The sequence below is a fragment of the Coregonus clupeaformis genome, chromosome 9 (assembly GCF_020615455.1).
Source record: "Coregonus clupeaformis isolate EN_2021a chromosome 9, ASM2061545v1, whole genome shotgun sequence".
Taxonomy (NCBI): Eukaryota; Metazoa; Chordata; class Actinopteri; order Salmoniformes; family Salmonidae; genus Coregonus; species Coregonus clupeaformis.
In genome coordinates this window covers 31319550-31345469 of record NC_059200.1, presented here as the reverse complement: position 1 = coordinate 31345469, position 25920 = coordinate 31319550, and the positions used below count along the sequence as shown (strand labels likewise).

Here is a 25920-nt window from a genome sequence, read left to right as displayed (position 1 = left end):
AGATTCAGGGCATTATGTACAGAAAAGGATACGGAAGGATATGAGTACAGTGGAGGTAAACCTAAGCGTTGGGTAACGATGAAAGAGATAGCATCACTGGAGGCACCGATTGAGTCGGTCTCCGTGTGTATGGGGGGTGGGACAAAGGAGCTATCTAAGGCAGGTTTAGCTGGGCTGGGGGATCTACAGTGAAATAGTACAATAAGAAATAACCGAAACAGCAATAAGCAAGGCATATTGACATGGGAGAGAGGCATAAAACAATCACAGGTGTAATTCGAGAAAGCTAAGACAACAGCTGGTAATGGCGACAAAGTTTGGGCTGAGGCTAAACATAAACAGGATGCGGTACCGTAAAAAGGAACAGTCCAGCAGGCATCAGCTGTATAGCTGAGTTATCATAAGGTCCGGTGAACAGCAATAGGAGTTCGGGGGCTGCTATAGCACTAGTGAGCAAGAGGCCACGGCTAGCGTGTGCTAGCAGGCCGGGGCTAGCAGATGGATCTTCGTGGTCGACGTCGTAACGGGAAGCCTGTTGTAACCACATCAGACGATTTCGTCGGCAGACCAGTCGTGTTGGATCGGCGGGGCTCCGAGTCAACACTAGGAGGTCAAGTCCGGTTGACAGAGAGGTAGATAGCCGGGAGATGGGCCTGGCTCAAGGCTAGCTCAGGGCTGATTAGCCAACCACAACGTCCATTTGGTTGCAGCTAGCTAGTAGCGATGAATCCGGTGTTAAAGGTCCAGTGATTCAGTGATTCTGGCAGAAAAACAGATATGTTCTGGGTTGATAACGCGCTGTGCAGACAGTGAAGACTGGCCGAATAATAGTCCAGGCTAGAGCTGGCTGGTAGGTAGTGCAGGCCACGGACAATGGTGAAAAACCGCTAACGGTGGCTAATAGCAAGTAGCTAGTTAGCTGGCTACTCCCGTCCGGTAGACAGAGAGGTAGATAGCCGGGATATGGGCCTGGCTCTAGGCTAGCTCAAGGCTAACTGGTGCTTGCATCGGGGGCAGTGGTGATTAGCCAAACAGCAACATCCATTCGGTTGCGGCTAGCTAGTTGCGATCCGGTGATTAATGTCCAGTGATTCAATTATTCCGGCAGAAAAATCTGATGTTCTGGGTGAAAACCGCTAACGGTGGCTAATAGCAAGTAGCTAGTTAGCTAGTTTCAACTGGAGATTCTAGATAAAAGGTAAGTCAATAATAGAATCCGTTCCACATTGAGTGAGGCGGGTTGCAGGAAAGTATATTTTGTAGAAGGATGAAAAGTGTGATAGGGAAATATGTACGAAAAATACAAAAAATACAAACAAAAACAGGCTATTTACAGACACGCAACAAAGAACACGACCGCACTGCTACGCCATCTTGGATATGGCGGTTGGCAACCAACTTTAAGGTGCATTATCACCACCAACTGGATATGGACCTCAGTTAATTTTTCAATCACCCACGAGGGTATATGCTCCAAAAAAATAATGAGGAGATGGGAGAGGTGGGACATGCAGAGCGTCAAGCATCAAAAATAGAACCAAGTTCTATGTTAGCGCCTGGCTACGCAGACGCTCATTGACACGCGCAAGTCCCACCTCTCCCATCTCCTCAGTGGTTTTTAGGAGCATATTTCCATGTAGGTGATTGAAAAAGGAACTGAGGTCCACAGTCCAGTTGTTGGTGGTAATGCACCTGAAATTTGGTTGCCAACCGCAAAAAGACGACGAAGTAGAGAACACACGATTTTGTGTGACTCAAAATTGGGTAAAATTCTACAAAGATCCAGAAAAAAAGGACCTTGTGCATTTCAGGTAAAATACCAACCCAATGTTTATATCCCAGGACAAATTAGCTAGCAACAGCAAGCTAGCTAGCTAAATGTCCATGAATGTTTCATGTGTTTCGACCTGTCCCCAAATTAATACAGTTGGTTCAGAGTTCGTTTTGATGGATGTACAAAATCAACATGCACGCGATGGTGAACGCACACGCGTGCCTGGTCTAGTCAGCATGTTAGTCACAAGTCTAGTAGCCTACAATCAGTTACCAGAGCAGGTTCACACCTTCCATCATGCTTCCCTTTTTTTTGTTGCTGTGAATCCAATTTATTTGCTATCACAAATGGTGAATCTATGGCATTATTTAGGATGCTTAAGACAGAAGCTTATACTTTACTAAATACAACTAATTGTTTGAACAATGTGCAGAAAGTGTGGTGTCAAAAAAAACGATTTTCAAAATAATATCCCTTCGCAGGGATTCGACCCCATTCCCTGTTGTCTGTGAATGGTTCTGGTCCCCGAGACCCCGACTCTACCTGTTAGGAATACCGTTCAAGTGATGCTACATGAAAAAATCCTTACTACATTGGAAGTACGGTGTCCAGTAGAGGTTGGTGTTTGAAAGCAACTTGGAATCGAAGATACTGGAACCACGGCGAAATCAGTGGGATTTTGCATTTTTCAACACACTGTTTGAAAAACCACGTGATCAAACTAAGCTTCAAGACGTCATTGATCACATGATAATGTTTATTTGAAACGAGCATTGGCGCTCCGTTATCAATCATCCCATCACTATAAATGTATATGTATAAAATTGATCACCTCATTAAAAGTACCAGAGAGCCGACTCTGGAAATTTGACTTTTGAAAAGTATATGGTTACAAACAATGTAAAGAAATTATTTTATTTAGTTTATTTAACCTTTATTTAACTAGGCAAGTCAGTGAAGAACAAATTCTTATTTACAATGACGGCCTACCCCGGCCAAACCCGGATGACGCTGGGCCAATTATGTGCCGCCCTATTGGACTCAATCACGGCCAGATTGTGATACAGCCTGGAATCGAACCAGGGTCTGTAGTGACGCCTCTAGCACTGAAATGCAGTGCCTTAGACCGCTGTGCCACTCGGGAATGAACACTTGTATTTCAGAATCTACATACCCCATATTTGAGAGAACACTAAGGAGTATGACACCATTAGGAGGCATATATCGGTTTAAAAAGGGCCTGAAATAACCAATTTCATCATGATTTTCTCAAAAATAATTTGTAATACAATATTAAACATCCTTCCTCCAAATGAAGTTCCAATCTGAGAATTGCCAGAACAATCTGAAATACCAAAAATATTTTCCGCTCCCGCCTGGAGTGGAATTGCCCTTGTGTTATCAATAGGTTGTACTGTAGAGAAAAGTAACAATGCTCTTAAATGCAATGAAATGAGTTAATAGGTTGGTTATTGAAAGTATTAAATGCATGCATGTAGAATGGCATGTCACATAACACAGGATGCAGGGCAGAGGTCCATGGTTGTTGTGTAAACAGGACAATGGCTAATGATATTTCATGGGAAAGTGATGCAGTATCTTCAGGTATTCTATTTGTTTTTAATTTTCCACAGCGGTGAGAATCCCTCAAACAGTAAGATAGAGACGTTAACCTTACAGTAATTTGAACCAAGTTCCTTCTGCTCAAAATGTCATCATAAACAGCAGAAGTGCAATGTCTCCTGAATACAGCACCATTCTCTTGTGTGGCAGTGATTTTAAAACCAGGAAATCAAACAATACTGAGAAAGATAATGGATGCATTGTCCATTCTCACGTTTTGTTCTTTCGTTTCTGATACTTTGTCACCATGCCTTGTAAACTGGCCGATTAGTGGGAGAGGAAACAACAAAAAAAGGGGAAAAGAGAGAAACAGAAAATAAGAAATACAGCCAACAGATTGTGAAAAATAACAACCCGGGGATGTAGTGTGCCTCAGGATAGATGGAGCTACATTGTTCGCGAAAAGAGGACAATAAGCCTGAAAACAACTGCTGCAGAAGATCTGATGAACATCATCCATACTGCACAGTTTTGGGCATTGATTCAGAATACCAACTCACTCATTCTCTCTCTGACCCCATTGTTTTAAAAGGGAAGAGGGAGTCTAAACTCATTCTCAGAGGCCATGTATGGCTGCCATGTTTACTTCAGTGGTGCTCAGAGGTAGTGTAACCCTGAATCTGCCCATAAAGAGACCTCAGCAGGCAGCTAAACAAGAGGAAAAACAATTAGCACAGGGGAGCAGATTAAACCAGGATCATTGACCAATAGCTGAGAGGATACAATAGCTGAGAGGAGAAAAGAGAGGGAAGAGAGAGGAAAGAGAGAAAAGAAGAGAAGAATGTGGAGAAACTACAAAATCTGGTCAAAATAATGAACAGGTGTTTTCTGACAATTTTATTACTAAGATAAACCATCCTTCAGGAGAGAGGGAGGGACCTACTTGTTTATGAGGTCATCTTCTCCGTCGCTGTTGACCATCTCGTCCTCGATGGCAGCTTGCAGGTCTCCGATCCTCTTGAAGGCCAGTTTGAGGTCCGCCTGCAGGCTCTGATTGGCTGCTTCCAGACTCTCTATGTCCATGTCCTATTGGGTCAGGATGACACAGAACTAGTGACCGTCACCCCAAAACGCTTGCCCCACCCCACAAATGTGGACTGCACGCTCTTCCTTACCAGCTCGTGCTTCTTGCGGCTGGCCTCAGCCTCCTTCTTGGACAGCTCAGCCATCTCCTCTTTGATGTCCCTCATCTGTCTCTGCATGCGTTTGTTCTGCTCCTTCTCCCTGTTCTCGCCGTTCCCGCGGTGGTCTCTCTCCTCTGTCATCTTCTCCAGGTTCTCCTTAAGACGGCCCGTCAGGCTCTGGGGACGAGGAGACGGAACCGGGTCAGAACTTTCTAGAACCTCATTGAACACACAGCTGAGACGTCCTGCATAGGTGCCGGAACAAATTTCACTTTGAAGTTTGTGGTTAATGTAGTTGGAGAAGGGTTAAATTGAGGCCACTGAGAATTTCAATTGAGCCCAGGTGTGAAGAAATCACAGCTGGCCAGAGAAAGATAGTATGGCTGTCGTAAAATTTGGTCAATGACCCAAATGTGGCCTCACAGCTTTCCCTCTACCTCCCACATACAAGCCCCTCTCTCTCACTTGCTCACACACACACACAAACAAAACTCTCCCTCCCTCCTTTTCCCACCCCCTCGCTACCTCCCTTTACCTTCCTCTCTCTCTCCCATTCCCTCTCTACCTCCCTCGTCTCACCTCCAGGCGTTTGATCTGGGTCCTCTCGTACTCTAACTTGGTCTCCAGCTCGCGGATCTTGGCCTCCTGCCTGCTTACCAGGGACTTCTCCACCATTGACTGCTCCTGGAACTCCAGCTGGCTATGCAGGGATTGCATCTGGAGGGGGGCAATACACACAGAAGAGTACTATTTACACCGCTCTGAACACCCCCACTCTGCCCTACACAACAGACCTCTCTCTTCTCTAATCAATACTAGGCCGCCATACTTTTACAACAGATGAGTGTTTATGGCAAAAATAAATACATTCTCCTCTTCCCTTCATCTGCATTGTGAATAGCATCTCTCCCAGCTGAATTTATGGGAATCTAGCCAGCATTATTGTTGCCCTACATGCTATGCGTATCTAATGTTAATATCCAATAAGCCAAGAATAACATAACCCCAGTAGCCTGTAATGGCCAGAAGGAGAGGTGGAGAACCAGGCCTGAATAACGATCACAGATTCCACTACACAGCTTTGTGGAGGGGAAGAAGATCAATGCTTTGCAAACTTGTTCCATCTTAAGACTTTTCTCATAACTGATAAGAGGATGAAAGAGATACACTAAATAAAAGTACCCAAAATGCACCAGGGCTACTAATGAGGAGCTTTGCATCTGATAGGAGGATTTGGAGCTGGCCTTTCATGTGATTAAAGAACACAGTGTTCCTATCATAGTGGATCTGTTAATCACTACAGGGCTACAGGATTTAGATGGCTATCTATTGCTGCCTTTGGTGGCAGCTCTTAAAACCCCCTTACAGCCAGCAGTGTTAGCGGTAAGATCAGGCACTAAGCACACAGACAGAGCTCTGAGCCTCTCCAGGTAAAGGTCAAGGTAATAGTGTAGGACAACATGTATGACTGTGCTGAGGGCATGTTGTCCTCTGAGCGGCTGACGAATGTGCAGGACTCCAGTCACCCGAGCCAGTCTGATGACCCTCTTAACATCTGGCAAACAGTATCGGCGCATCGGGTCTCAGACCAACAGGCTCCGAGACCGCTTCTACCACCAGGCCATCAGACTGGTGAACAGCTAACCCTAGCTGTGTACCTGCTCAGACCTGCATCTTAGACTATTTGCATTGACTATCCACACATCCAACCCGTACACACAAGCATACACACACAGTCAACGCTGCTGTTCCATTTATTAAACTGCAGACAAAGACACTATCCACTTTATATTTGTAAACACAGTCATACTCGATGTTACACATTCATAATTTATACTGAATATCCTATTATTGTGTACATATCAGCTTTATTCTTTTTCTTACTACTTACTTCTACTTGTTATTTTAGATTTGATTGATTGACATTCTACTGCACTGTTGAGGGAGCCTGAAAGTAAGCATTTCACTGCACTGTTTATACCTGCTGTGAACTGTGTATGTGACGATTAACATTTGATTTTATTTGTAGATAGGTGTGACAGGGATGGGTGGAGGGGGATAGGTGGGGGACATTCAGTGGGATCGGGGTTCCCCTGGCGGGCAGCCATGGCAGTTTGTGTTGTAATGTGTACCTTGTCCTGGATCTCCTGCTTCTCTTTCATGGCTTCCTCCAGCTGGGCCTGCAGGTCACTGATCTGGGCCAGGTCTCTGGCAGACTGACATCACAAACGCACAAGAGACAGTTACAGTAGTTTCTTATGTGGAATGGTAACATTGAACGTAGGTATTTCTTCTTAGGAGGTGGGTTAATATCCAATAGTAAAGTATTCCAAATAATATATATTGTCGCAATCTTATTATAATTAATATAATCTCTTGTGGAACAGATTTAATCTCTCTGAATGCTATTTAGTGGCATTTATCTCTAACGTCCCAATACGGTAGCTGAGAGGGATGTATGTGCCATAGTTACAGTGCAGGTCTATAGAAAAGAGGGTGTGTGGGTGTTGGGGGCAGGGTTACCTGGGAGGCGGCAGCCTTGTGTTTCTTCATCAGCTCGTTCATGTCCTCCTGGTCCTCCTCCATACGAGACTGCAGGTCGTTCTTCTCCCTCTGCAGACGTGACACCTGCTCCTCAAGCTGAGAGAGAGGGGGGAGAAAGAGAGAGAGAGAGAGAGCAAGAGACAGAAAGGCAAACTTTATCACCTAATATCAAGCTGTTTTTCAACCAGAGCCAGTGAAAGTAATCAATGGCCATCAGCTGGTCAGTCCCAGACCCAATAAGTATTGAATGGCCATCAGCTGGCCAGTCCCAGACCCAAGCAGTGTTGAATGGCCATCAGCTGGCCAGTCCCAGTCCCAAGCAGTGTTGAATGGCCATCAGCTGGCCAGTCCCAGACCCAAGCAGTGTTGAATGGCCATCAGCTGGCCAGTCCCAAGCAGTGTTGAATGGCCATCAGCTGGCCAGTCCCAGACCCAAGCAGTGTTGAATGGCCATCAGCTGGCCAGTCCCAAGCAGTGTTGAATGGCCATCAGCTGGCCAGTCCCAGATCCAAGCAGTGTTGAATGGCCATCAGCCGGCCAGTCCCAGACCCAAGCAGTGTTGAATGGCCATCTAAATGGATATCAACCCGTGGCCTGGCCCTGGTGGTGGATTAGTGTGATTTACTATAAAACCTGATTGGGTCATTTAGGCCTTCAGACAGACCTGTGTGGCCAAAGCACCATGTATTGGCACTAGTGTCCTAAGGCAGATCATCCGATCTTCTCTGAAGGGAAAGACACCTGTAGGCTCGGCCCTAATTTATGTGCTCTCTGTCACCTGGAAAACAAAGGACAATGCCCAAGGACTAGTCAGCCCTTTCCCCTCTGAGGGGGCCAAAATGTATCTCTGTTACAGTATACAGAGGACTGACTACTGTGATAGAATGTATGGTAGCTATCTGAAACTTGTTCACTGAGGAGACTCTGATGCTATCTATATGGATGTATGATCTTTGTGGTAATTTGTATCTGTACAGGGTGAACTCTGAATTACTCCATTATGCCTAATGCTTGCTTGTATATTTTAATTATCTTTATGGCGTCAGATAAACATTTTAAGTCAAGTGTGATGTATATATAATTTACTGTATATTCACATATACAATAGTACTGCCCACTACACACCCAGCCTCTCAGTATGCCTTCCCAAACTAGAGACATTTAGAAGACCTTTCATAGCCATAAACGCACCAATTAGCAGTTCAGACTACAGGGCCGTCATGACTTTCTGCCCTCCCCAGAGGACCACAAGTGTCACTCTCCTCCCATAATTTTCTCTAAATCACAGAGAGCACTCTCCTGGGGAGATGATTATGGAACGGATTAATGAGGACAAAAAATATAAACAGTTAATTAATCCATTAGCACATAACCGAGAAATGCAACATTTCCAGAAAAAAATACTTATCATTTCAATGTTCCATGATGGTGGGGAAAGATGTGTACATTTTCATGGCAGTGTTTTTACACAATATTAAAATAGTCTGCCGTGTGTGAAAGGGGGAGTAAAAGATGCAACAGGCTCGCCTGCTGTTTCTAATAACACTGTGGTTTGTTTTTGTTGTGCCATCTAAAACGTGATAAAACGCTGTAATTACACAAGGTCATTTGGTGTGTAGTGTTGCAGAGATTACAGGTTTGAACCTCCACTCTTTGTCTCTACACAATGAACACCTGGCTGAGACACACAGAGGGATGTAGGAGGGAGACTCGTGGTGTATACAACAGTGGACTAATGAAATAAACACCAAAATATAGTTTTTGAGGGGTATTTTCCTTTAAAAGGAAATGGAAATGCAGCACACTGATGTGCACGTCCTCCGTACTCTGTGTGCAGTTCACAGTAGGCATTAGGCAGCTATAATGGTAGGGACTCCTCTCAAAACGATCTTGGCAACGGAAGGATCTCACTCACCGACATCTTGACTTTGACCACATCCTCCATCTGGATGTGCAGGTCCTCGATCTCCATCTCCATGCCCTTACGAGACTTCACCGCCGCCGCACATGTGAACTCGGACTCCTCCAGCTGTGAAGGGAGATATAGCAGGAGGGAGAAGAGAGGGGGAGAGAGGATTACAAGGTGAGGGTCAGGGCGAAAAGCTAAATCAGGATCTTCCGAAATCAGAAAACTCAACACCCTGTCCTTGATCAGGAGAGCAAGCGCAATTCATTTTGACAGGATCATTTGTAGTGGTAGAGCTGTCAGAATGTCACTAAAGTACCAGATTGACAAGATGATAATAAGATGGGCCATTTAGCGTAATGTATGGTGGTGTACCTGGTTTTTGAGCTGGGCGGTCTCTCTCTTGCTGGGGGCGTTGTTCTTCAGGTGGTCCAGCATGATCTGGGTGTCAGCCAGCAGCACTTTGGTGTGTTTCAGGTCCTTCCTCAGCCTCTTCTCTGTCTCCACGTCCCTGCAGCCCACCTAGAGTAGAACCCCTAAACAGTAACTACTGGGTTCACCATGAGCTCCCACCTCACAGCAAACTATCAGAGCCCAATACAAGACACAGAGGTAGATCTTGTTGTGATGAACTTGTGGGACATAATAATCAGTATTCCCAGACAACATCAAGGTTAAAGTGGTGGGCACACATATTCACGGCTCGCCCACACACACGAAAAAATGCACTACACACGCAACACACACCAGACCTCGGTTCAAATTGACCTTGGTTCAAATTGAAATAGGACCTTTCAATTACTTTCAAAGACATTTAGAAATACTCAAAAACAAACTATTTTCAAATACAAATATTAAAATATTCCCATGCATTTGAACCCAGGTCTCTTTGGTATTTCAAATAATCTATTTGGAAATAAGGATTTGAAAATATTTTCAAATCGTGTGCTATTTATAGGAAATTATTTGAAAATACTTTCAAATACTTCCAATAGAAGTAGCTGATTCGGGCCACATTATTTGAAAACTCAAATACACATAAAACAAGTATTTAAATAACAAATAATCAAATTCAAAGGTATTTATTGGTCACATGCATCGTAAACAACAGGTGTAGACTAACAGTGAAATGCTTACTTACGGGTCCATTTCCAACAATGCAGAGTTAAGATAAAAAATATATATAAAATTGAAAGTGACACAAGGAATAAATACACTGTGAATAACGAATAAAAATACCATGGCTAGAAAATAACATGTTTATATACAGGGAGTACCAGTATCGAGACGATGTCCAGGTGTACGAGGTAATTGAGATAGCTATGTATTGTACATATAGGTAGGGGTGAAGTGACTAGGCAACGGGATAGATAGACAGTAGCAGCAGCATATGTGAAAGTGTGTGTGTGTGAGTGTGTGGGTAGAGTCCAGTGTGTGTGTGCATAGAATCAGTGCAAGAGAGTTGGTGCAAAAAAGGGAAAATGAAGGTAGTCCGGGTAACCATTTGATTAGCTAAATAGCAGTCTTGTTTAGAAGTCTTATGGCTTGGGGGTAGAAGCTGTTCAGAGTCCTGTTGGTTCCAGACTTGATGCATTGGTACCGCTTGCCATGCAGTAGCAGAGAGCACAGTCTGGGCCTTCCTCTTACACCGCCTGGTATAGAGGTCCTGGATGGCAGGGAGCTCGGCCTCAGTGATGTACTGGGTCGTACACACTACCCTCTGTAGCGCCTTGCGGTCGGATTCCAAGCAGTTGCCATAAAAGTGGTGATGCAACCAGTCAAGATGCTCTCGATGTTGCAGCTTTAGAACTTTTTCAGGATCTGAGGGCCCATGCCAAATCTTTTCAGCCTCCGGAGGGGGAAGAGGCATTGTTGTGCCTTCTTCACGACTGTGTTGGTGTGTTTGGACCATGATAGATCCTTAGTGATGTGGATACAGAGGAACTTGAAGCTTTCGACCTGCTCCACTACAGCCCAGTCGATGTGAATGGGGGCGTGGTCGGCCCTCCATTTCCTGTAGTCCACGATCAGCTCCTTTGTCTTACTGACATTGAGGGAGAGGTTGTTGTCCTGGCACCACACTGCCAGGTCTCTGACCTCCTCCCTATAGGCTGTCTCGTCGTCTTCAGTGATCAGACCTACCACCGTTGTGTCCTCCGCAAACTTAATGATGGAGTTGGAGTCGTACGGAGGGGACTAAGCGCACACCCTTGAAGGGCCCCCGTGTTGAGGGTCAGTGTGGCGGATGAGTTGTTGCCTACCCTCACCACCTTGGGGCTGCCTGTCAGGAAGTGTCCAAGATCTAGTTGCAGAGGGAAGTGTTCAGTCCCAGGGACCTTAGCTTAGTGATGAGCTTTGAAGGCATTATTGTGTTGAATGCTGAGCTGTAGTCAATGAACAGCATTCTCACGTAGGTGCTCCTTTTGTCCAAGTGGGAAGGGCAGTGTGGAGTGCAATAGCGATTGTGTCATCTGTGGATCTGTTGGGGCAGTATGCGAATTGAAGTGGCTCCAGGGTATCTGGGATAATGGTGTTGATGTGAACCATGACCAGCCTTTCAAAGTATTTCATGGCTACAGATGTGAGTGCTACGGGGCGATAGTCATTTAGACAGGTTACACTTTCGCATTCTTGGGCACAGGGACTATGGTGGTCTTCTTGAAATGTTTAGGTATTACAGACTGGGTCAGGAAGAGGTTGAACATGTCAGTAAAGACACTTGCCAGCTGGTCAGCGCATGCTCTGAGTACACGCCCTGGTAATCTATCTGGCCCTGTTTGAAGGTCTTACATCGGCTACGGAGAATGATAAGGGTTGAACATTAACACCCGCCAAATGTGGGTCAATTTTGTCATTGGCGGGTAAGAATGTCTATTTCACCAGCCACGTTGGCAGGTGGTCACATAGAGCATTTGGGAACATTCCTTTTTTTTATCCAAAGGCCACATGTAGAAGTTGGTCGAATTGACAAGAAAGGCTACTAAAGTGTGACTTTGTCCTCATGTTTTTTGGCCAGTTGGTTGTTTTTCAATGTTAGTTTGAGTTCGCTGCAACTGTCTGCTGCTAGGAAGACGTTCCAGTCAGAGATTTTTTTAATCACAGACCAGCAAGTGCCCAAGTTACCATGGTAAAGGGGCAGCTGAACATTTTTGTCTCACCTAATGATTGTGCTTGATTGAGCATGGATCATTCCTAAAAACGTTGTAATTTCTTATAATTAAAACACACAAATACATTAATTTGTTCTCCTAGATATATTTGTGTGCTTCTACATTTCTACTTAGAAGCACATCATGTACTCCTTGTAAAAAATGTCAGCGTAGAGCCCTGAACTATAATAATAAATAAGCCACATCACTCAGCCTTTTGTGGATGGGTAGGCATTTTGTTGATTCTTGATGTTCAGTTGTAGAAGCAACACACCCCTTTACTTATTACTAGTAATACATTTCTTGTTTTAGAAAAACAAAGCATGCTCATCCGTTTATTTTGTATGTTTTTGGTGTAATTATGGGGCAAAACAAATGACGGTTGGTAAAACAAATTTGAGTGGCTGGTAGATTTCTTTAAATCTACCTGCCACAGTGGCTGGTGGACCAAAAGGTTAATTTCCCACCCTTAGCATGATCACACAGTCGTCCGGAACAGCATCTCTCGCATAGTTCAGTGTTGCTTGCCTCGAAGGGAGCATAGAAGGCATTTAAATTTGTCTGGTAGACTCGTATCACTGGGCACTCATGGCTGGGTTTCCCTTTGTAATCCGTGATAGTTTGCAACCCTGTCACATCCGACGAGCATCAGATCCGGTGTAGTAGGATTTGACATTAGTCCTGTATTGACGCTTTGGCTGTTTGATGATTCGTCGGAGGGTGTAGCGGGATTTCTTATAAGCGCCCAGGTTAGTGTCCCACTCCTTGAAAGCAACAGCTCTAGCTTTTAGCTCAGTGCGGATGTTGCCTGTAATCCATGGCTTCTGGTTGGGATATGTACATACGGTCACTGTGGGGACGACATCTTCAATGCACTTATTAATGAAGCCGGTGACTGATATAGTAAACTCCTCAACAATATCGGATGAAGCCCAGAACATATTCCAGTCTGTGCTAGAAATACAGTCCTGTAGCTTAGCATCCGCTTCATCGGACGACTTCCGAATTGAGCGAGTCACTGGTACTTCCTGTTGAAGTTTTTGCTTGTAAGTAGGAAATCAGGAGGATAGCATTCTAGTCAGATTTCCCAAATGGAGGGTGAGGGAGCGTTTTGTATGCGTTTCTGTGTGTGGAGTAAAGGTGATCTAGAGTTCCCTGTAGTTGCACAGGTGACAAGCTGGTAGAAATGAGGTAAAACGAATGTCAGCTTCCCTGCATTAAGTCTCCCTGCATTAAAGCCTTAGTGCCAGCATCTGTTTGTGGTGGTAAGTAGACAGGGAAGAAAATTATAGATGAAAACTCTCTTGGTACAGCTTATCATGAGGTATTCTAACTCACGCGAGCAGAACCTTGAGACTTCCTTAATATTAGAGGTTGTGCACCAGCTGTTGTTAACAAAGAAACACACACCTGCCCTTAAGTTTACGAGACGCTGCTGTTCCGTCCTGCCGATGCATAGAAAAAACAGCTAGATTTATATTAACCGTGTCCTCGTTCAGCCACGACTCCGTGAAAGACAGGATATTACAGTTCTTCAGGTCCCGTTGATAGGATAGTCTGGAACGGAGCTCGTCCAGTTTGTTCTCCAGTGATTGTACATTCGGCAATAGAACAGAGGGTAGAGGGGGTTTATTTACTCTCCTCCATAGTTTCGTCAGGCTGCCCCCAAGTCAGCCTCTATATCTCTGTCTTTTCCTCTTCAGAGTGTCGGGGATTAGGACCTGGTCCTGGGTGAGCAGTGTGTCTGGGATTAGGACCTGGTCCTGGGTGAGCAATATGTCCAGTGCGGCCGAGTCATTGAAGTAGAATTATTCATTCAAATCGAGGTTAGTGATTGCTGTTCTGATGTCCAGAAGCTCTTTTCGGTCATAGGAAACGATGGGGGAAATATTATATCCAACCCATGTGACAACATTTGTACAACATTTGAACCCATGTGTGACGCACACACACAGTGGTCAGTGACAGTGTGATGGTGTACCTGGTCCTGGGCAGACAGTAGCTTGGCCTCCAGCGCTCTCCTCTCACGCAGGACTTTTTGCTTGTCATCATACTCCTCCTCCAGCTGTACCTCCATCTGCTTCAGCTGTAGGATGGACAGACCGACAAGACAAGACAGGAGGGAGGTCAGTAGACTCAGGACAGGAACTACACAGTCATTGGGACAGGCTGACAGATGACCATCACTGCAGTGTCACCCACCAACATCTATCACACCACATGTTGTCCTCATAGGTCTAAGGTTAGAGGGCCAGATCAATGTCATACTACATGTGGCATTATATGTCTGACTGTCAATGTGAAATTACTGTGTGTAAGAAGTTCCCTGCAAATGTGTAATTCTAGAAGTATGTCCTCAAAACGTTCCAAACAACATGTCAAGTCGACAGCCATTACCAGATCTGGTTGTCATGCCATGACTGAATTCAGAGTGTAGTGTAATTTGACACATGATTGCCTACACATTTAATGTGTGTGTTTGTTGACGTGCCGGTCAGAGCTGTTTGCTGTATACGTGACATGGGTTGGCATGTTGTTACTCTAAAGTGGTGAGGTTATGCATAGGTGATAAAATCACAAATAGGCCTGCTGTGGAAAATACATCAGTCACATATTATGTGCATCCGTCCTACCTTCTTACTGCAGGACTGCCTGATCTCCTCCACCTCCTCATCCTTGCCATCGATGTCTTTGGAGTGGGTCTGCCTCAGACTCACCATCTCCATCTCCAGACGCAGCTTGGCCTGAAGGACACACACACAAACAAATAGACAGTTCTAGACCGAAAACTTCTATATGGGCTCTGTATTCTTCCTTTCCTCACCTGCTCCAGCATCTGGATGGTCCCAGCCTGTTCGTCCAGCTCCTCCTCCTGGTCGTTGACCTTGGCCTCCAGGTCGCGGAGCGTCTTCTTGGTCTTGGACAGCGACGCATCGTCCTTGGACTCCTGGGAGGACAGGTCCTGTAGCTCCACCTCCAGATGCTCCACCTTCAGCTGGACGGCACACAGGTCCATGTCCTTGTCCTGAAGGCAGGCAGGCAGGGGGCAGCACAGAGACATGGACACTCAGAGGACTCCTGGACTAGGCCAGACATACAGAGGACATGGACTCCCCAGGGGGAACGATTACATTGTGATCTATCATCTGTGTCCAGGTTGTACCTGCAGCTGCTGGCGCAGACTGAACAGTTCCCCGGTCATCATGTCTCTCTCCCGGCCCAGCTTCTCTCTCTGTGTCCTCTCGCTCAGCACTTCGTCCTGGGACTGGCTCTGCTCCAAGTCAAACCTGCAACACATAACACTACTGACAAGCCTTCATACACAGACCTCTCCTTCACTCTCCACTGAGTTCGGTCTTACAGACAAACCCAATAAATCATCAATATTACAGATCATTTTCATCCAATAGGTTGTTGGATGCTATGAATGAAGTAGAAGATTTGATGACGCAAGCAACAACACTTTCAGTCTAAGATCAAATATTTAAGCAGGCCCATTTGTTGAATTAAATCACTTAGAACTTAATTCACTGCAATAAGAGGAACCATTTCACCTCCTCTCATCCCACTGAGGACTATTACTAAGAGTACAGCCTCCATTCTAGACTCATTATCAGCACTCAGCTTTAAATGTTAACAGTGGGCTGTTAATTTACAATAGCATTCTCATCATGACCATAATGTTCTATTCAAATGTCTGGGGCAGCCACACTTAGGAGTGTTCAACTGCATTGTGAAGTGTTCTAACTGTCAGGTCCCTTAATTCTCTTCTTTCTTCTCTAAGAGAAGCGGTCCTCGGCTTTGCACAGCTGAAAATGATTACTCCCACAGAGCATCTTCAATTAGCCCCAGGGGAGAGATCACGTTCTGCCACAGCACAAACCTCTCAAGTGCTAAAATCTGACTCATTTTCTCAGCTAATGCAATTACACAGATTACAGCCTGTCTCTATTCTCTGTTCAAATGAAGAAATGTTTATTTGTCTCCTGGGTAGGTCAGCTAGTGTATGTAAGAACATTTCAGGAGACAAAAGAAACAGGTTTCTCACTTCTCACTCTTCTGGATGGTAAGGCATCTAGTGCTGTATGTGTCCAAATGGAAGTTTCTTTGAAAATTATTTATATAGTAATTGTTCTAAAACCAGAGCTGTTGAATGAAGGCTTTGCTCTTGTGTATAAGTGTGTGTGCGCGCGTGTGCCTGCGAGTGGGTGCGTGTACATACTTCCTCTGTTTCTTCTCCAGGTCGTGGTTGCGGCTCTGCTGGCCCTCCAGGTGCAGCTTGGTGTCCTGCAGCTCAGCCGTCAGTCTGCTACACTTCTTCTTCAGCTGCTGCACAGAGCGCTGCACCTCATCGTTGTCCGCCTGCAGGTCCGTCAGCTACACACACACACACACACACACGTATGAATGTTATGATGCATATGAACATAACTCCGGTGAATATGTGCACCAGAGTAATACATGGTAAGGCCAGAATGAGTGTAACACCCAGGCCATACCCTCCTCTCCAGAGTTCTTTTACTCTGCTGCTCCGTCTCCAGCTTGTCTTCAAAATCCCGCTGAAGTCTCTTCTTGGTGAACTCAGTCTCCCGGATGGCTCGGTCGTACTTCAGACGCCACTCTCCTCCTGTGGGACAGACCAGTGACAGTACATAAGGTCAGGGAGTGACCGAGACAGACCATGTGACATTTGGAGTGACCGATCCTCTAATGCTGGACTGGCTGACTGAACGAGGCTCAACGCTGCTGAGGATCATTAGGATTTAGAAGATTTGCAGTGTCTCTCACATACACATGTTGCCAATAACAGACAAACTTTTCTTCTACCAAACTCTTCATCATGACTTGACAATACAAGTGGAAAAAGCTTCAAGAAACTCAACAAGGGAACAAGAATATCCCTGAAGATATCGTCTCAAGGTAAGATGACATTCAAAGTTCATCAACTACCAGTAAATACTTTTAAAGATTGACCGGACACCATTGAAACAGACTATAGAATCTGTAAGGGTTTAGTGGAGAGGCAGAACCTAATATGGCATATAGAGCTCTAACTGGGCCCAGAGCAGTGGCTGTCAGAGCCTATCTACACTAGAGCAGTGGAGACTAGAGGCGTGTCCAGGTTCATTTCTCAGATGTTTGAGAGGCTCTCCATTCCCCCTTCACACAGGAACACTGTAGCTTTCCACTACGAACAGACATTTGCATATATATAGCATATTGACAGCTTCAAGGGGCCACCGGCTCTGATCCACAATATTATTTTCTCATTTATCTGAAACCTTCAAACTCTGGCTTTATTCCTGAGGGTGTGGGGGCTGGGTACTCGATCGCCTTGATTTAGGGACAAAGAGACTCAAGGACAATAAACTCACAGCATGATGCCTTGGTAAGTGCAGAAGGAGATCAGAGAGAAAGAGAGAAAGGACTAAGGCCTGACAGTGGGCATCTTAATCCCACACCTGTAAATCCATAGAAGATGGGCCAATTCATGGGCAATTTATGTCATTATGCAACTTTTGACCCAATTCTCCTACTGTATGTAGTCTCAAATAATGTACTACTGATGAGTCACACAACACCCTTCATATTACCAGCTTGGAACTATTAAATACCATGGGCCACTTTCTAAGCTGTGTCTGTTTGCCTCTGAAAAAACAGAAGTTGCAATTTACATCCTAGTCTTTACTATGTAATACATGGGTATCCTCTTTTACAAGTAGTCAAATGCATTTCCTTTCCTCAGCCATAATTACAACTGAATAGTCGCCATGCCTACAGTGAGTTTTGTGTAGATAGTCATTAGGCATCAGAAGAACTCACCTGAATCGTCATCATCGTCCACGTCCCCGTTGAGCTCTGCTGTTCTGATGAGACGAGCCTCTATCACCTCTATCTCCATACACTCCATCTGCTTCTTCATCAAGTCAAACATAGCCTACGGTAGACAGAATATTGAATATTCCCTCTACTAAATATTACGTCCATGCACCAACTTACATGTCCTATTACTTAGGCTCACTGAGAAAAAAAATTGACTAGTCAACAGTAGGTTAAGTACAGCTCCTCAAGAGTGAGTGAGTGCGCATGTGTCGGTCTGTACCTGTAGGTCCTTTATGTCTTTCTCCAGTTTCAGTCTCTCAGACGTCTCGGTCTCCAGCAGCTGGGAATCCGACTCTCCAGTGTTCCTCTCGTCTGCAAGCTCCGCTGACAACTCTGAGATCTGGAGGAACACACAGCAGTCAATGTATATGCCCCATGGCCCGGCCTACTCACCATAAAAAGGCTTCCTTATGAAGCCTGAGAGTGATATCCTCAGACTACTTTTCTTATCACAGACGGAGTCAAACAATGAACAACGGTGGACTGTTTGAGTTGATAACCTGACACAGCTTCTGGTGAATAAAGCCAGTATGACTGAGCTAGGGCTGTGGCGGTCACAAAATGTAATCAGCCGGTGATTGTCAAGCAAATAACTGTCGGTCTCAGGGTAATTTACCATTAATTTAACAAACACACTTAGCATCTCCTGGCTTCCACACATAGCCTATAAGCCACTGATGCAGACCTTTGGAACATTACATTTTAAAAAGTATAATAAATCCATGTAATATAGCTTACACCTTCACAATAAATCCATTATTTATTTTAGACAGGTCTAAAGAAGCATGATATGAAGAAAATGTAGTCTATTTCAGAAGAACAGAATAGCATTCTCTGAGTTGTCCTTATGTTAGGTGCTGATGTGGCTATGCCAAATGGCTGTGGGCTACACTAGTTCATTTAGCAGACAAAATGTGCTTAGAATTCCGTGGCATTATTTTATAGTATGAAGAATACAATTTAACAAAACAGAATAAAATATAAATATTTTCTCCAAACGATTTGAGGGAGTGCGCACATGCAGCTATTCTGTGTTGAGCAGTTAACAAAGAAATAGGTACTCCTATATGCTTAAGTTAGAGTTATTAATGTAACTTTAGTTGTTCTACAAACGTTGGGCTATATGTTTAGATTTTTAATACATTTTAAAGCTGCATGATGCGACTAATGATGATCTTCATTCAAATCGGGGATGCAACTGTGCGATTCCTTATCCAATTCCGAGGTGCATATTGAAGATATTGGAAGAACTGTCCACATTTACTTTTCATCAGCCAACAAGATGAGTAAGCCTAATGAACATCAAAAGCACTAGCCTATGTCAATCTACTATCCCCCATAGTAAAAAAAATCTACCTATTTTATTCTGTGCAAGAAGTAAATATTCCAAACATAGTCTGGGACAGTTGTGGGATGCAATAGATCCCACATTAATACAAACACTAACATAAAAAAAAAAACATTTTTTACGCAATATGGCTGACACAACAGATCAGAACGTTTAGCTTAAAATGTTGATAAACTATTAGGCTATTTCTTCACATTATAAGCGCAGCAATGTGCACATGGCAGTAGGCTATAAGCGGGTATGTTCCATTAGCGGGAAAACACCATTATCAAAAGTGACCGCAAATGCGATTATGCATATAAATGCTTTTATTGTAAAGGTGCATTTTTATGTTGAAAATTATCTTCCCCAAACATCAAACTCACGCGCTGCTTATGTATGCCAGTTAGGCTCTAAATCCCTTGTAAAGCTTAATTTTAAGACGTTTTTTGGCCACTTATCAAGACATATAGGCCTATGGGCTAGGTTACATGAGGTGTGCGACTATGATTCACAAGTGATAATATATCATATATAATTCACAAGTGATAGGCAAATATTGTCACCCATCAGACTATTCTTGATTTAATCTTGTCTTTACATATACTAAATAATGTGTGAAATTTGCTTTGATTTAGAATGGACAATTATCATGCACCTGTCTAGAAACAGGGGCGGCGGGAAATAATAAATGTCATCTATGCACTTAAATGGAGGGCGCCTTTCCCGTGGTTCATTTTCATGCCAGCCAGGTAGGCTATACTCCTGTTTTAAAGATAAGCAATGTGCTTAATATTAGGAAAGTTGAGAATTAACTATAGTAGGCCTAGCCTACAGAAAGCTGATGGGATCCTCCTCTATTTAGTAGAGGCCATCACTCTGTTTCCTCATGCAATTGTCCCCTGTAGCTCAGTTGGTAGAGCATGGCGCTTGCAACGCCAGGGTTGTGGGTTCGTTTCCCACGGGGGGCCAGTATGAAAATGTATGCACTCACTAACTGTAAGTCGCTCTGGATAAGAGCGTCTGCTAAATGACAAATGTAAAATGTAAAAATTTTATTGCATAGCTTATAGAAATGTTGCGCAACATAAACTCATGGGCTCTCATGAAGTGTTTGATTCGATTTTCGAACACATTTGCATTGATGTCAGAGTGATTAGAGGGACAATAGAGTGCTGAGTACCAGGCAGTAAGCAAGTTTGGTAGGCTTCTAATGACCATCAGCAGCTTGGAGAAGCATAATTACCGTGACTAAAAGGTCACGTGGAATTTGACTCCCTTCATGACTCGTGACCGCCGGTGTGGCGGTAATACGTCAGGTAATACAGTCACCGCAACAGCCCTAGACTGAGCTACTGTCTACCACTTCTGAAGCAAATGCTCTCCCAGAAAGCAGTGCATAGAAGAAAGGCCCCAGGAGATTCACCCTGCTCTCCAGTCGATCACTGTTCAGTCTCAGTTCGTTTCTCTCTTTCTCAGTCTTCTCCAGCTTCCCCTTTAGATGCTGGATCTCCTCCTGGAAGAGAACATACAGTACAATGAAAATTATAAGAATGGGAAAGAGACAGTAAAAACAGCTGAGGTAACCATGTTGGAATCCTATGCAACACTAAGGAGATATTCATCACTCCCAGCTGACATCATACAGCAATTCTGGAGACTTGAATCAGATTTGCAGTGGGTGTGAGGTTGGATGGCTAAACAGGCTAACATGTATAGTACAGAGAGAGACACTCACGTCTTTTCCTCGGATCTGTTCCTCTGTGAGCTGCACCTCAATGAGGGGCCGTACGGTGGTAAACAGCTTCCACCAGGGCCAGCCCTTCACTCCTTTGTTCTTTGTGATGTTCTTCTGGATGCAGCGGATGGCCAGGTCATGGGTCTGGTCAGCACACAGAGAGAAAGAGTGGGTGTGACCATACTGGTCTGTACTGTATGGGGCTGAGAGTGGGAATGCAGAGGAGTGAGTGGAAGCATAATGCAGTACAGTGCAGAGGTAGTGCTGCAGAGCCATCTCTACTAGGCCTACAGAGTACAGAGATCGTCAGTGTGTTGCGTGGATCTCTGGTCTTAACTGTAGAGAATGAATATCTCATCAGATTAGTATTATCAGTCTAAAGTCCAATGTGATTCACTCTCGCTGAACCCCACATGTATATTGAATAACGTGCCATTTCTGATCTTGAGAAACCCTAGCCCTATTAGCCTCCATGTTCTTGACACACAGAATTGATGGAATCCCATATTGTTTTGCAGAATCGACTAACCAACCAGGCCTCGTCAGTCAGCCTTCTCTGGAGGGTTGCTACTACAGAGCATGTTCCAAGGCTGGAAGCTCTTTTGATTAATTAAATCAATACATCTTGGCAGCCGATTCCAAGTGTTACACGATTTCCATGCGGCTTGTGCCGGAGCATCTCTAGTAACGGCAGATTATGGCAAAACCCAATTAGAGCAACACAATATTCTCAGCATTCCACCCCGAAGGCCAATTAGGATTTGTCACACCATGAAAGCCGAAACACAATGCTACATTCAGCAAATCTAAGACAGACACATTCAACAGGACTCATTTGTGATGTTTAGACCATAATGAATAAGGCAAACAGAAGATTAGGCCACTTGTAAGACGAGAATAAACACAAGGCTATTCATATTGAGAGGGTATGTCTGTCTACTGTATATCAGTCTGGAGAGAGGATGTGAATCCTGGGCCAAGATTCAGACAATAATCTAGGACTAGGGGTGGATGTCATTTGCAGGGTGATAGCTTTGGTTTGTTGGGTCTTTCTCCTTGCCCGAGGTGTGGGTGTGCCTGTGCGTGAGTTTGTGTGTGTGTGGTGAGCATGCATACATGCACTGTGCATGTGAAGACTGAGCACTTATTGACTGTGCAGGAGAAGCACCAGCCCACGCCACCTGCTTCCACTCAGCACCGCACTCCCAGACTTAAAACAAGCGCTTCATTAAGAAGCCCATCGGCTGCTCTGTTCAATTGCCCCTGGCTGCCAGAGGTATATGTCAGGAAAGAGAACACAAAATGGAACACTGGGCTGTGTGTGTTTCAAAAGAAAACATCCTGTTTTCCAAATGCCCCCTCCACTACGAGGGAGAGAGGAGAAAGGCATACACGTTCAAAGAGAAATTGTTACTTCTGAAAAGGATGTTACAGTGCCTTGCAAAAGTATTCATCCCATTTGGCATTTTTCCTATTTTGTTGCATTATAACCTGTAATTTAAATTGATTTTTATTTGGATTTCATGTAATGGACATACACAAAATAGTCCAAATTGGTCAAGTGAAATGAAAAAGATAACGGAAAAGTGGTGCGTGCATATGTATTCACCCCCTTTGCTATGAAGCCCCTAAATAAGATCAGGTGCAACCAATTACCTTCAGAAGTCACATAATTAGTTAAATAAAGTCCACCTGTGTGCAATCTAAGTGTCTCATGATCTCAGTATATACACTGCTCAAAAAAATAAAGGGAACACTTAAACAACACATCCTAGATCTGAATGAATGAAATAATCTTATTAAAATACTTTTTTCTTTACATAGTTGAATGTGCTGACAACAAAATCACACAAACATTATCAATGGAAATCAAATTTATCAACCCATGGCGGTCTGGGTTTGGAGTCACCCTCAAAATTAAAGTGGAAAACCACACTACAGGCTGATCCAACTTTGATGTAATGTCCTTAAAACAAGTCAAAATGAGGCTCAGTAGTGTGTGTGGCCTCCACGTGCCTGTATGACCTCCCTACAACGCCTGGGCATGCTCCTGATGAGGTGGCGGATGGTCTCCTGAGGGATCTCCTCCCAGACCTGGACTAAAGCATCTGCCAACTCCTGGACAGTCTGTGATGCAACGTGGCGTTGGTGGATGGAGCGAGACATGATGTCCCAGATGTGCTCAATTGGATTCAGGTCTGGGGAACGGGCGGTCCATAGCATCAATGCCTTCCTCTTGCAGGAACTGCTGACACACTCCAGCCACATGAGGTCTAGCATTGTCTTGCATTAGGAGGAACCCAGGGCCAACCGCACCCAGCATATGGTCTCACAAGGGGTCTGAGGATCTCATCTCGGTACCTAATGGCAGTCAGGCTACCTCTGGCGAGCACATGGAGGGCTGTGCGGCCCCCCCAAAGAAATGCCACCCCACACCATGACTGACCCACTGCCAAACCGGTCATGCTGGAGGATGTTGCAGGCAGCAGAACGTTCTCCACGGCGTCTCCAGACTCTGTCACGTCTGTCACATGTGCTCAGTGTGAACCTGCTTTCATCTGTGAAGAGCACAGGGTGCCAGTGGCGAATTTGCTAATCTTGGTGTTCTCTGGCAAATGCCAAACGTCCTGCACAGTGTTGGGCTGTAAGCCCAACCCCCACCTGTGGACGTCGGGCCCTCATACCACCCTCATTGAGTCTGTTTCTGACCGTTTGAGCAGACACATGCACATTTATGGCCCGCTGGAGGTCATTTTGCAGGGCTCCTCCTGCTCCTCCTTGCACAAAGGCGGAGGTAGCGGTCCTGCTGCTGGGTTGTTGCCCTCCTACGGCCTCCTCCACGTCTCCTGATGTACTGGCCTGTCTCCTGGTATCACCTCCATGCTCTGGACACTACGCTGACAGACACAGCAAACCTTCTTGCCACAGCTCGCATTGATGTGCCATCCTGGATGAGCTGCACTACCTGAGCCACTTGTGTGGGTTGTAGACTCCGTCTCATGCTACCACTAGAGTGAAAGCACCGCCAGCATTCAAAAGTGACCAAAACATCAGCCAGGAAGCATAGGAACTGAGCAGTGGTCTGTGGTCACCACCTGCAGAACCACTTCTTTATTGGGGGTGTCTTGCTAATTGCCTATAATTTCCACCTGTTGTCTATTCCATTTGCACAACAGCATGTGACATTTATTGTCAATCAGTGTTGCTTCCTAAGTGGACAGTTTGATTTCACAGAGGTGTGATTGACTTGGAGTTACATTGTGTTGTTTAAGTGTTCCCTTTATTTTTTTGAGCAGTGTATATACACACCTGTTCTGAAAGTCTGCAACACCACTAAGCAAGGGGCACCACCAAGCATGCGGCACCATGAAGACCAAGGAGATCTCCAAACAGGTCAGGGACAAAGTTGTGGAGTAGTACAGATCAGGGTTGGGTTATAAAAAAATATCTGAAACTTTGAACATCCCACAGAGCACTATTAAATCCATTATTTAAAAATTGAAAGAATATGGCACCACAACAAACCTGCCAAGAGCGGTCCGCCCACCAAAACTCACAGACTAGGCAAGGAGGGCATTAATCAGAGGCAGAGACCAAAGATAAGTATCTGTCCATAGGACCACTTTAAGCCGTACACGCCACAGAGCTGGGCTTTATGGAAGAGTGGCCAGAAAATAACCATTGCTTAAAGAAAAATATAAGCAAACACGTTTGGTGTTCGCCAAAAGGCATGTGGGAGATTCCCCAAACATATGGAAGAAGGTACTTTGGTCAGATGAGACTAAAATTGAACTTTTTGGCCATCAAGGAAAACGCTATGTCTAGTGCAAACCCAACACCACTCATCACCCCGAGAACACCATCCCCACAGTGAAGCATGGTGGTGGCAGCATCATGCTGTGAGGATGTTTTTCCATCGGCAGGGACTGGGAAACTGGTCAGAATTGAAGGAATGATGGATGGCGCTAAATACAGGGAAATTCTTGAGGGAAACCTGTTTCAGTCTTCCAGATATTTGAGACTGGGACGGCGGTTCACCTTCCAGCAGGACAATGACCCTAAGTATACTGCTAAAGCAACACTTGAGTGGTTTAAGGGGAAACATTTAAATGTATTGGAATGGCCTAGTAAATGCCCAGACCTCAATCCAATTGAGAATCTGTGGTATGACTTAAAGATTGCTGTACACCAGCGGAACCCATCCAACTTGAAGGAGCTGGAGCAATTTTGCCTTGAAGAATGGGCAGAAATTCCAGTGGCTAGATGTGCCAAGCTTATAGAGACATACCCCAAGAGACTTGCAGCTGTAATTGCTGCAAAAGGTGCCTCTACAAAGTATTGACTTGGGGGGGGGGGTGAATAGTTATGCACGCTCAAGTTCTGTTTTTTTGTCTTATTTATTGTTTGTTTCACAAGAAAAATACTTTGCATCTTCAAAGTGGTAGGCATGTTGTGTAAATCAAAATGATACAAACACCCCAAATATCAATTTTCATTCCAGCTTGTAAGGCAACAAAATAGGAAAAATGCCAAGGGGGTTGAATACTTTCGCAAGCCAATGTACAGTGGGGGAAAAAAGTATTTAGTCAGCCACCAATTGTGCAAGTTCTCCTACTTAAAAAGATGAGAGAGGCCTGTAATTTTCATCATAGGTACACGTCAACTATGACAGACAAAATGAGAAGAAAAAAATCCAGAAAATCACATTGTAGGATTTTTAATGAATTTATTTGCAAATTATGTTGGAAAATAAGTATTTGGTCAATAACAAAAGTTTCACAATATTTTGTTATATACCCTTTGTTGGCAATGACACAGGTCAAACGTTTTCTGTAAGTCTTCACAAGGTTTT

At 44.6% G+C, this 25920-nt stretch overlaps 1 protein-coding gene across 2 annotated transcripts in view; it reads right to left on the bottom strand.

Annotated features, from left to right (window-relative positions):
- The window catches only part of LOC121573756 (unconventional myosin-XVIIIa), a 115293-nt gene that overhangs the window by 19708 nt on the left and 69665 nt on the right, over positions 1-25920 (bottom strand). The window contains exons 22-39 of one of the 2 annotated variants that reach the window (XM_041885981.2): positions 21069-21212; positions 20757-20846; positions 18224-18343; positions 17944-18058; positions 16620-16747; positions 16343-16497; positions 15284-15407; positions 14945-15145; positions 14754-14864; positions 14102-14206; positions 9347-9493; positions 8981-9094; positions 7045-7161; positions 6654-6737; positions 5101-5238; positions 4513-4698; positions 4281-4423; positions 3612-3656 (exon numbers count right to left, since the gene is read on the bottom strand). In XM_041885981.2, the coding sequence (XP_041741915.1) occupies positions 3612-3656; positions 4281-4423; positions 4513-4698; positions 5101-5238; positions 6654-6737; positions 7045-7161; positions 8981-9094; positions 9347-9493; positions 14102-14206; positions 14754-14864; positions 14945-15145; positions 15284-15407; positions 16343-16497; positions 16620-16747; positions 17944-18058; positions 18224-18343; positions 20757-20846; positions 21069-21212 (2267 nt within the window). The remainder of the gene's footprint in view (positions 1-3611; positions 3657-4280; positions 4424-4512; positions 4699-5100; positions 5239-6653; positions 6738-7044; positions 7162-8980; positions 9095-9346; positions 9494-14101; positions 14207-14753; positions 14865-14944; positions 15146-15283; positions 15408-16342; positions 16498-16619; positions 16748-17943; positions 18059-18223; positions 18344-20756; positions 20847-21068; positions 21213-25920) is intronic. The other variant, XM_041885982.2, reaches the window with a different exon arrangement.